At 34.6% G+C, this 11,698-nt stretch overlaps 3 protein-coding genes across 5 annotated transcripts; 1 reads left to right on the top strand and 2 right to left on the bottom strand.

Moving 5' to 3' along the window:
* The first annotated feature begins 962 nt into the window (after nt 1-962).
* Nucleotides 963-4,417, top strand: PEX13 (peroxin 13). The gene is made up of 5 exons (XM_011091270.3): nt 963-1,119; nt 1,717-1,950; nt 2,870-3,165; nt 3,595-3,687; nt 3,817-4,417. Exons 1-5 carry the CDS (start codon nt 1,095-1,097, stop codon nt 4,024-4,026), a joined length of 858 nt encoding a protein of 285 aa, XP_011089572.1. The 5' UTR covers nt 963-1,094; the 3' UTR covers nt 4,027-4,417.
* A 1,707-nt stretch (nt 4,418-6,124) lies between these two features.
* Nucleotides 6,125-7,420, bottom strand: LOC148786826 (RNI-like superfamily protein). The gene has a single exon (XM_088884613.1). It carries the CDS (start codon nt 7,418-7,420, stop codon nt 6,248-6,250), a length of 1,173 nt encoding a protein of 390 aa, XP_088740739.1. The 3' UTR covers nt 6,125-6,247.
* Nucleotides 7,421-7,429: 9 nt separating this feature from the next.
* Nucleotides 7,430-9,271, bottom strand: LOC105170492 (uncharacterized protein At4g08330, chloroplastic). 3 transcript variants are annotated; one of them, XR_016067265.1, is made up of 3 exons: nt 9,018-9,271; nt 8,429-8,635; nt 7,634-7,772 (listed from the first exon to the last, which is right to left on the bottom strand). XR_016067265.1 is itself a non-coding variant. In XM_011091268.3 (2 exons), the coding sequence occupies exons 1-2, from the start codon at nt 9,041-9,043 to the stop codon at nt 7,430-7,432; spliced, it is 369 nt and encodes a 122-aa protein (XP_011089570.2). In that variant the 5' UTR covers nt 9,044-9,253. The 3 variants fall into 3 exon arrangements, 1 of the variants encoding a protein (XP_011089570.2); XM_011091268.3 differs by lacking the exon at nt 8,429-8,635 and having other exon boundaries at nt 7,430-7,772; nt 9,018-9,253; XR_016067264.1 differs by lacking the exon at nt 7,634-7,772 and having other exon boundaries at nt 8,147-8,601.
* Nucleotides 9,272-11,698: the final 2,427 nt, after the last annotated feature.

Below are 11,698 nucleotides of genomic sequence, written 5' to 3'. Positions count from 1 at the left end.
ATATTATATTATTGATTAATTATCTTTAGTTAAGGAAGGAAAACTTTCTTAATAAACATTAAAACATAAAATAAATTAGTCAAATGATGGATAGAAACGTTGTAATTTCAAAATTAATATTTTAGCTAATTATTTTTAAATAAATAACGAGTAAAAAGTGCAAATAAGTTCTGTAAAAAATATAATAAACATAGAATAAAATTAAATATAATTTAAATCACCTTAAAACTTGCCTTATAATATACTAACCATTAATACTATATATTTATTGTGAAACTTAAATATGGAAAATATATTACATGGATGAATAAATAAAAATTAACTTATCCACCTCATTTTCCACATAGGAAAGGATGGAATCATTTAATGATTTTCATTTTAAATAATATACTATAATTTATTTTTAAATTGTATATTTAAAATTGATATTGAAGTTTTCAAATATTTTTGAATAATTTAAAAATAATTAAATTTATACTTTCATATATTTAGTATTTTATTTTATTTATTTTATTTATTTTATTTGATATATCATTTAATTATGTTATTTCGTTCACATATTATTATTCTATATATTAATATTTTTTTCTTTTACAATCATGCAAGTAATTATTGTGTGTGAATCAATTATATTACTTAGTAAGAATAAATACTTTTTTTAATTATTTTTTCTTAAAAACATGAAAGATACTTATTGAATTAAAATTTATTATTTTTTATGAAATAATAATTATTATTAACAAATAACATCTTGTTTTACAAACACGGTATACCGATTATGGAATTTCAACCTTAATAATGATTTCAACAAAGGGTTAAAATGAGTCAAAGGGTAATTGGGGGCGGCGGCGGCGGCTGCTTAAGGAGGAGAGGAGGGGCCCACCACAACTTCGCCACCGCGTCTGGGCACAGGAAATGCGTGAAACACAATTGGAGGGCAAAATCGTCAATTCGTTCCTAGAATTTTCTTGGGCATTGCGAGAAATACCCTTACTCCCAGATAAACATTTGCCACTATTTTCTGATCAATTTCTCATCCTCTCTCTCTCTCTCCCCCCTTCTTTCTCTTAGGGTTCGTGAACCCCCACCGATCAATGGAGAACAACGCCCAATCATCAGGTATATGCAGTAATTTTTGTGTCAATTGGACGGATTATAGGTACAATCCATTCAATTTTCTGAATTTTGGAGTCTAATTTGTAGTTGTTGATCGTGTTGCGTGTTTAATGTTGTCGATTGGGGATTTATGCGGTTGTTTGGTTTGTATATTTATTTTAATTCTACAACGATTTAGGATTAGAATTACTGGTGTTAGTAAGAAATTTGTTGATGTGCAGGATACTTTTTTATTTTTGCGCAGAATTGATTGCCGGGTGGCCGAGCTCCTTTCAATTCCTTAGCATACATTTTTTTTTTTGAATTCCAGGATTGTGTTTCGGAGGCATTTTTCTTTAAATTTTATCATTATAATTATGTATGTGCTGTCTACTTTCAATCCCCAAGTCATGCGTGGATTATAGTTTTGGCAGTTATGAATGACAGAAGAATCTAGCAGTAATAGGTAATGAACACCTTCTAAACATATTCGTACACCCAGTCAGTAATAATTTATTTGTTGTGTCTACACCTGGGAAAATGTAGAGTTTAACTTATAAGTAGTTATTTTTCTTCCTTATCGATGCAGCTGTGTATGATGTTCTCTAAATTCATGTGCAGGTGGCGGCCCTCCACCAAAACCATGGGAAAGAGCTGGGTCTTCCTCTGGACCCGCACCTTTTAAACCATCCTCTCCTGGTAACACAAGTGATGTAGTAGAAGCTTCTGGAACAGCTCAGCCTGGTGAAGTTGTTTCAACTACAGATAGGAGTGCAGCTGTTAATAGGAACACACTGGGGAGACCTGTCCCTACTAGGCCTTGGGAACAGCAGACATATGGAAGCACCTACGGAGGTACCAATACTTTTCTTTTCTTCCCTCTCTTCTTTACCTGAAAGGAGCAGAGAGTTGTTTCATTGGTGCGAGGTTACCCCCAACATCTCGAGAGTATGATTATGGAGCCAACACAAACAAAAGTTGGTCTATAATTATCACCAATATTGGCCCACATGTTGCATGCCTCAGATAGATTAAACTAAAGTTTATGGATAGTGATGAATTATACATATACTCTGTTGTGATTTTGATAAATCGTAGCATTTATGATATAATATTGGCACACCTATCAGATAAGGAAAGGCCGTAGTGTAATCTGAAATTGTACTCATGATCTAAGGCATAAGCTGAGTTTATCAAACACCAAACAGCTATGTTTGAAGCAATTCCAGACTAGCCACCTTGAAGCTGGGTGGGGTAATTAAAATGGCCCATTAAATGTTGATATTCCAAGTAAAATGGGCACCCTCCCTTAGCATTGGTTTTTGTCCCCTCCTGCAATGTGGTGAAGTTTCATGATGCATCTAGTGTGGGAGTTTGGTTCTTTCTGCTACTTGTCTGCTTGAAGAAGAATATAAGGACCATATAGAGGCATGCTCATGTTATGATACTTCAACTTAGATATGGACATGGCTAAGATGTCCCTGAAGCTTGTGCTGGACTGTTTGATAAATGCCAGTCATCCATCGTGATATCTTTTGCAGTCTATGACTTGGTATTTTATCATATATTCACAACATGCATGAAACACATGTATTAAGAGTGAAACCACGTGTAAACAAGAAGATGGGCACAATTCTTGGTGTAAATTATAAGTTCCAAAACCAAATAGCTATAGGGGCTTCATGTTGCATCCATATGTGTTTCTATATGTACTTATGTACCTGGACCTTTTTGATGTGTGACATAAACATGGCCTTGGTTATTTTGTATTCAGGTTATGGTTCAGGTTTGAATTATAATTCTGGATATGGAAGTGGGACGTATGGTTCGTACGGGGGAATGGGAGGGACATATGGTGGTGGGTTGTATGGAAATAATATGTATAGAGGAGGTTATGGTGGACTCTATGGAGGGGGCATGTATGGTGGGGGAATGTATGGTGGTGGTTTTGGAGGTCCAATGGGAGGCTATGGAATGGGCATGGGGGGTCCTTTTGGTGACCAGGACCCGAACAATCCGTTTGGAGCTCCTCCTTCTCCACCAGGTTTTTGGATTTCGCTAATGCGAGTGGTAAGTCGGAGACTCTTTCTGTCTTTTTTGTTCTGAAATTATGTTTTTGATATTGCTGGCTCTACACTATCAAGAGCATCAGATCAAGCTGCTTGTTGGCATTTGCAAGTGAAATATAGTTAATGGCAATTGGGGTGATTGGCAGTTAAGTTTACGAGCTCATATTCCAATAACAGTTGCATATCTCCTCTAAATTGCTAATACCGGTTTGATGGGAATTTGGTTGCATTTAGCAATAACCCATGAACTCCCCCCAACACCAGCACCTACTGCTAAAAAATGATATAAAATAAAAAATGAAAGAGTTTTTATGAGAAACCAACATACTTCAGATGATGCAGTAATGACCTTGGCTAAGTTTACAGCTATTTTTCAGTTGTCTCTACAAATATCTGCTAATTTTTATTTGTTTTCTTTGGACATTGACAGATGCAAGGTGTAGTGACTTTCTTTGGACGTGTTGCAATGTTGATTGACCAGAATACGCAGGCATTCCATATGTTCATGACTGCCCTTCTTCAGGTATTGACTTAACCTTTGCTGCCACTGTCCAGTGGTCAATATCTGCAATTTTTTTTATTGTAAAGGCAAATTATCTGTTACAAATTGCCAGCATGTTCTATGCTTTAATAGCCAATGTTCCTTTTGCAGCTATTTGATAGGTCCGGAATGTTATATGGAGAGCTTGCCAGATTTGTCCTTAGAATATTGGGAGTGAAAACAAAACCACAGAAAGTTCATCCTCCCGGCGTCGAAGGTCTTCCTGGACCTCACAATGCCCCAGGAAGGCAAAGCTACATTGAAGGACCTAAGCCTGCTCCTAGTGGCGCCTGGGATGGTGTATGGGGTGATGCACAGTAAATGATCTGATTTTATGAGTTTCGTCATCGTCTTCTAGTGTAGCTGATGAGAATGGACTCCGAGTCTGTGGAAAGATGCAAGATGCAGACAAAAGAAAGCGGATGATGCTATTTCCTGGATGTAATTACACCATAATAGAATAGTAATCCGCTTGAAATAATAAAAGCTGCCGCCACCACACCTCCCCCAACCCAAAACCCCTGGCCCTCTGCTATGAAAGAAGGAAAAAAAAGTCCTTGTGTGTAAAACTCTGCTACTATTAGTTGAATGTGTTTTCTTGTTGAAACTATGAACAAATCTTACAGAAGAAAGGGACATATATTAATGTAATATCTTCGTGTAATCGTACTATATTTTGTTGAAGCCATTAAAGGAGTAAAATTGTTTCTCTGATGTCTGCACCCTTAATTTCATAAATCCTCTCACTTCTGGCAAATTCTGGTGCAGCTATGTGGTTTATTTATTTATTAATAATTGGTTTATAGTTAATTATCATTGGCTTCATTCGTTCAACCCTCTACCCTTGATATATCCCAATATTGTGTATAACCAACCTTTTTCCGTGGTTTCATGTATTCTTCTCGGGCACTTTGAAAGTATAAATGACATGGTAAAGAGGATCCATTGAATTCATATGGCACTCGGCCATCTGATCATATTATAAACAACAATGACCAGTTCCCATCAATCTTAAATTGTTGATTTTAACAGAAAGTAGCCATGGCTAACAGCCTTAAACGTGCTCTTGTCTATTATTAGGATACTCCCTCTATTTGTCCGAGCTCATCTCTAACAGCAATCCATGAATTAAAAAAATGAACGGCTATAGAGGCAGCATAGTGTACAGATTCTGGAGCTCATTCAGATTAAATATCTAACAAAGAACATTTCTGACCTATTACATGTTAGAAGAGATAGGGTCTGCAGCATTCAAGTTGCATTGTCAGACTATGAATCCCTGAACTCATGAGCTATAGTTGCATGAAGCATTAGCATAAAATATATATATCAAGATCCATCATCCATAAGCCAGCAGTAAATCCAACAAAAATTCAGAAAATTGTCAATATTCATGTTTAGTAAGCATGGAGAAACCCTTGATTGAGAATCTTCCTCCACATCACTGCATATACATTTTCAAAATGCCTAATAAATTGTAACACAATCTTGTATGCTTTTCAAGTTCATTAATGGTCTACCTGCTATAAATGGAAGGCCAAGTTAGGTCCAATGCGCTTCATCTATGATCTGCACATTGCTTCTCAAACTTCTAAACATCTCAATCGCTATCGTACTGATTGAATGACATCGGGTAAGTACAGCTTTCGGAGCCGTCTACAACCATCTCTTAAAGCCAGCAAGCCTTCATCATGAAGGTTCCGACATCGGTTCACATGAAGTCGCTCCAAATTATGGCATTTTGAACCAATCGAATCCCACCCTGAGATCCTAATTTCAAAACAATAACCCAAGTTCCATTCCTCGAGCAGTGGACACCCTTGGGCAATTTTGGCAATAGCATCATCACCAATGGTTGTCCATAGTCGAAAATTGAGTATTCTCAATTTGGAGATAAATCCAGCATCAGTTGTTGTCAAAACATGCCCATGAACGGACGACTTAAGTTTAGAAATATTTATGTATTCGAGTCCACCTCCGCTAACAGTGGCCAGTATTCCTTCCGGTTCAAGATTACATGAATCAGCTTTTGACGGATATGAGATGACGACAATTTTGGTAAAGAGCTCTTATTCCATAATCGGAGATGAGTGAACAAAATGAGAGATTCACATCTTTCAGAGTTAAACTGAATTACTCGTTTTCTGGTAAAAGGATAAAATTGTATGTTTTAAATTAATTGAAAATTAAAATGACCTGTTATTTCAATATTTTTCAGGATAATATGTAAACCATTTAATTTGTTGAGTGGACAAATGGATAAATTCAATATAATGATAAATATTTAGCGGTAATTGTAAAGTTATAACTAAAAAATATATATTAAGCGATATTATTTTTTGTCCTATCACAATATAATTATTAGTGTAAAAATCATGCATAAAGCTGACGTTGTAAATAATTACTGGTACATTTATAATGATAACTTTAAAGTAATTTCTTATCTCTAATCATTGCCAATAATAATTTTAAAAAAATAATAATGAGTAATAAAGTGTAGCACAATTTTGTATGCTTTTCAAGTTTACTAATGCTCTACTTGCTATAAATGGAAGGCCCAGTCAGGTCCAATGTGCATTATCTCTTCATCTATGATCTCCACCTCGCTTCTCAAACATTTAAACATCTCAATTGCTGTTGAACTGATTAGACGACATCGGCCTAAGTACAACTTCTGGAGCCGTCTACAACCATCTCTTAAAGCCTGCAAACCTTCATCACAAAGGTTCCGACATCTGTTCACATGAAGTCGCTCCAAATTACGGCAATTTGAACCAATCGACTCCCACCCTAAGATACTAATTTCATGACACAAAGCCAAGTTCCATTCCTCAAGCAGTGAACACTCTTGTGCGATTTTGACAATAGCATCATCATCAATGGTTCTACACAGTCGAAAATTGAGTACTCTCAATTTGGAGATAAATCTAGCATCAATTGTTGTCAGACCATGCCCATGAATGCACCAGGTAAGGTTAGAAATATTTAAGTATTCAAGTCCACCTCCGCTAACAATGGCCGATATCCCTTCCGGTTCAAGTTTACATGAATCAGCTTCTAAATATGCTAGAGTCTGTGAACATCCTTGAAACCCAACACCTGTTACATTTCTGCAGTGCGATATACTGATCGATCTGAGATGACGACAGTTTTGCGAAAGAGCTCTTATTCCGTGATCAGAGATGAGTGAACAATATGAGAGATTTACATCTTTTAGATTTAAGCAAGACCGAGACAAAGTTTCAAGTCCAATATCCATAACACTACACCGATAAAGACTAATGATTGTGAGAAGAGGGCAACCACCGGCAACGAAGGAAAGTCCATGATCTGTAATGCCAAAACAACAATCTAGATGCAAACTTTCCAACTTCGATCCATAATTAAGTAACATGGATAAACCTGAATCTGGGAGCTCGATGCATCCGGACAGTGACAATGACTGCAACTGCGGAAAACGACACAACAACCTGTAAAGATGGAAGAAAGTAATAGTGGTTGAAGGCCGAGATAGTGAGGTAGAGTTCAGTTGGGTGAATGAGCATTGAAATTGTAAAGATCGACGACTTGAATTTTGAATACGAAGCCAACGGTGGCATGTCAAACCAAAAGATTCACGGTCGTTACTAGACTCAAGCCTTTGGAAAATAAAGTATAAACAATCATCTGGCAGTTGGAGGATAGATGTAGATGGATCTGTTAAGCCAGTCTCCATAGTTATGGACTAGTTGTCTTCAGAAGGTTGTAAAGCTCGAATCTTTACCACGATCTTCTTATATGTTGAGCCAGATGAGGTTGGTGATTCAAGACCACAGAGTGCAGTGGAGTCTCCATATCCATAACCAATGAGAACTCCACAATTGCGGCACAAAAGTTTAGATTTTGAACGATAGCGTCCCCAAGATATGGGAAGGCAGTTCACTTCATCAACTTGAGTAAATCGACTAGGATCAATAGAACGAAAGGAGATAGAGCCCTTGTTAATGGATTTGCTATATCTGGAGCCAATACTAGAAGTTACACGATTAGAAGATGTTAAATTGAGATGATATCCACAAGAACCACAACTGCAAACATAGACAAATAAACAAATCAGCAGCCAATTATACGCAAGTATAGATGTTAAGAAAGTAGGCACATAAGCAAGCTAAGGGTATGGGTCAGGGAAGTTTTTAGATATCAAGTTAATAGAACAGTAGAAAGAAATGGTGAATCAGTCTCTATTCCCCCCACCCATTTTAAAAAGAAGAATGGTGCCTAACCAAGCACGACATGCAAGTTGTTTCAATTTCATCCTTTCCTTTTCAGGAGTCACTTTGTTTATTTCCCCGTTTCCTTATTTCTTTTTCTATGTAGGCCAGCGGAACAGAGAGAGTAGAGATGAGTATAATCCTGAATCACTTGAAATCGCATGGATATCAAAATAACTACGCCAACAAGATTCCTTCAAGATCAATATGAGCACATAGTAACATAAATGACTTGGTTTCAATATTTTACACTACATAAACATAAATGACCATAAAATATGCACATGGAGCCGGCTGGCTCTCAAGAGCATTGTGCCCCATACAAAGACTCGTCAAATCACTTCTCAAGTTAGTCGATAAACAAGGAACGACACATCATTTAACACACTCGAGGCCCTAAATACTAGGAAACCATCGTAATCTTTCACTCAGATGCAACTTCATTTTTCAGTTCAGTCTCACAAACCTTGTACCTTTCAGTAACTTTTTCCAAAGGCCAAGCAACAAGCAAGCAGAACGGCTGCCCAATCCAAGCTGCTGATTTCACATTTTTCAGCACTACGAATTGCAAACGGCAAATACTGTGGCCAATACTTAACTAAAGTTCCTATAAAATCTGATTCAATTTCCACAAGCAGCATCCATGCTGCAGCCAAAATAATTCATCCAACAGACCAAAACTACGCGAAAATTAAACAGATCAAATGAAAAACAGGAGGCAGCTTCTTTATCTTAAAATATTAACTTCACAATATCACATTATAATCAAAATTAAACACATTCCAAAATCACCATAAATAAAAAAAAAAAAAAAAGAAAGAAAGAAACATCAAATTCCAGTTCTACTCAAAGCCCATCAATAAAAATCCACAAAATTTAGCCTCCACAGAAAAATTTCACCACAACACAAGAAAATTGTTGAATTTCAAGAGATAAAGAAACAATTAGCAATGTACCCAGAAAACCCAACTAGCCCAGAATCAAATAAACAAATCAAATTCAAAAGCTGAACCGAAATAAATATTTTATGATGAAAATTGAAAGGTTGGGATGGAATTGAACCTGTAGGAAACATCAGTTTGGGACATTTCTTGATCAGAGAATCAGCAATAAGTTTCGTCTAATCCCATTTGAAGATTGACAACAGAGAATCTATGGGCTCAATTTTCTTACCCAATTGTTGAAAAAAGCAGTATTGAAGTCTAATGTTTCTGCTCCGCACAACACTGAAGCAGTTGAAGAGGAAAAGTGAGGATGACGCTTCTCTCTTTCGCACGCTTTGTAGTGCTTTGCTCTAAAGTCGCCAGTTTGGTTAGCTTCTGATGGTGCTATTGTTGAAAGAGTCAGAGATAGTAGACAAAATAAATAAATAAATAAATAGCAAATTAAATTTTGCTTTTTGTTGAATAGATCAAAATTTTTATTGACTTTTTTTTTCAAATTATATTTTTTTATTTGTATTTGTGTATCTTTTTTCTAAGGAAAAAAGTTCAATGACTAATCTAATCAAATATAACAAAATTGAGTTACTCATTTATGGACAAAGGATAAAATTTAGATATTTTTAATTAATTGAAAATAAAATAAAATAACAAAATAAGTGATGAAATATTAAGCGATAATTTTAAAGTTATAACTAAAAAATATATATTAAGTGATGTTATTTTTTATCTCGTCACAATATAATTATTAGTGACAAAAAATATATATAGAATTGGCGTTGTGAATAATTATTAGTACATTTATAATAACAACTTCGGATTTAATTTCTTGTCTCTTATTATTACAAATAATAATTTTTAAAAAATAATTATGGCTATAAAAATGATAAAAAATTCTTTAATGTCAAAAAAATTTAAAACTTGTGTCTGCTTATAAAAAATTATCATTTAATTGAATCAATAATACTACTGGCTTTCATTAAGTGAACATCACAAATATTTAATTAAAGTTTTATGGTGGGTGTTGATTTGGTAAAAATTAATATATCATCGTCTTTGGTATTAAATCATATTTATCATTTTTTCAAATTTGATCGGTACATTTATCCTAACAATTGATAATTAAATTTAACAAAATTTTATAACTTTTTATTGTTACTAAGTAGAATGGATACCTTACTTTATAAATATTTCGATGACTCCTCTCCCTATCCATACGAACGTCTATTTTTTTCTTTTGTCACAAATTCACAACCATACCTAGAAAAATTCCTAACCAAGGAAGAGGGACACATACTTTTATAAACAGGCAAACGACTCTTCTCGCAACCAATATAGAACGAAAAACTTGTAATATTCTCATCCATTCAATTCAGGCATGCCACATACAGTGTGGGCTCTCCGATTATCCGGTCATACATTGGACACGTACACACAAATTCCCTTGTTTGTGCATCAGTGAGTAGTTGACTCTGATACCATTTGTCACGAGTATTTCTTTTAAGAGTCTAAAAGGGTATTTTTTGTTATTATAAAACACTAAATAAAAATTTACAAAATACCAAATTAATAGCAAACTTATGTGTCAATCAAAATATTTATAAGGGCTCATTTACCATTTTATGATTAGTGACATAACTCACATACCAAACTAACTTTTACATCCTAATATTAGTTCAAAAATCAATGGAAGCATGAGATTACTTTGAACTAAGACAATTTCTTTAAAACATCTCGATGGGCTTTGTTTGGATGTAATCTTAAGGTACTCTTCTTTGTCTTTAGAAGATAGAGATTGACGGGGAATACCCTAATTTTGGTAAAAGGAGAAAATTATCCTTAATGAAGGGCAATTTTGTAAAAATAGATCAAGGTCCACGTACTCCAATGTTGGATCGGTTTTGAGAGATCCGGCCCAGCTCTCTAACCTGAAAGGAGAATCCATTTACCGCAGAGGCAGAACTGTTCGAGGGTCTTAGTGTGAGACGAACCCGACAAGCTTGACGTTATTGTTTCATTCTCAGGACTTAATACCGATCTATAGAGATGATGTGGCTGACATTGAATCGTCCAACGAGGTCACGTATTTCGAGCTAGATCAGAGATATATGTACTTATTTTAAGAATTTTGAGTATGTTTGATTTTGTATTTAATATAAGTGTAAGATAAATAATAAAATAAAATATATTCAATTGTGAACGAAAAAGAAGTAAGTTTCGAATACGTTTTGTTGTTTGATGTGATGAAAATAAAGAGATAATGAAAGATTAACTTTTATTTATTAGCTGTTTACTTTGATGTATTATATTTTAATATTAAAAATTAGTAAGATGTTTACTCGATACGATAAATTTGTATTAAAAGCTAAATGACCTTGTTGCCCTTCTTCTGTTTTTAAGTCCGTTTAAAAAAGCACTATATCACAAATAAAATTAAGATAAGTTCTTTGTGTAATATATACATTTAGAAAAATTCCAAATAAACAATTGTGGTCGTCACATTAAATTAAACAGAAATAATGGGTAACAAATTGCGTAAAGTTTTATAAACAACGTAATTAAAATAAAATTACAAATAAAAATTATTCACTGTTACTAAATAATCAAACGGAACATATTGCTACAGTAAAAAAAGTCTAAAATAAAATTACCAACAACAACAAAAAAAAAAATTATAACTACCAACATAATTGTAAATGCAAGTGAAGAATTAGGGATAAAAAAGACATTTCAAGTCTTTACCCAGTGATCACTATTTTCGTGATAATTCAACCCACCAAGATTGGTGGGATGAGTTATGAA

The sequence above is a fragment of the Sesamum indicum genome, linkage group LG9 (assembly GCF_026168435.1).
Source record: "Sesamum indicum cultivar Baizhima isolate 11 linkage group LG9, ASM2616843v1, whole genome shotgun sequence".
NCBI lineage: Eukaryota > Viridiplantae > Streptophyta > Magnoliopsida > Lamiales > Pedaliaceae > Sesamum > Sesamum indicum.
The sequence above is the reverse complement of the archived record's forward strand: the minus strand, read 5'-3'. Positions and strand labels throughout refer to the sequence as shown.

Coding starts and splice junctions, on each gene's coding strand:
- PEX13 (XM_011091270.3), top strand. CDS start 1,095: ATGGAGAACAACGCCCAATCATCAG. Junction 1,120..1,716: donor GAACAACGCCCAATCATCAG/GTATATGCAGTA, acceptor ATTCATGTGCAG/GTGGCGGCCCTCCACCAAAA. Junction 1,951..2,869: donor ATATGGAAGCACCTACGGAG/GTACCAATACTT, acceptor TTTTGTATTCAG/GTTATGGTTCAGGTTTGAAT.
- LOC148786826 (XM_088884613.1), bottom strand. CDS start 7,420: ATGGAGACTGGCTTAACAGATCCATCTACATCTATCCTCCAACTGCCA.
- LOC105170492 (XM_011091268.3), bottom strand. CDS start 9,043: ATGTCCCAAACTGATGTTTCCTACAG. Junction 7,773..9,017: donor CAAACTGATGTTTCCTACAG/GTTCAATTCCAT, acceptor CTATGTTTGCAG/TTGTGGTTCTTGTGGATATC.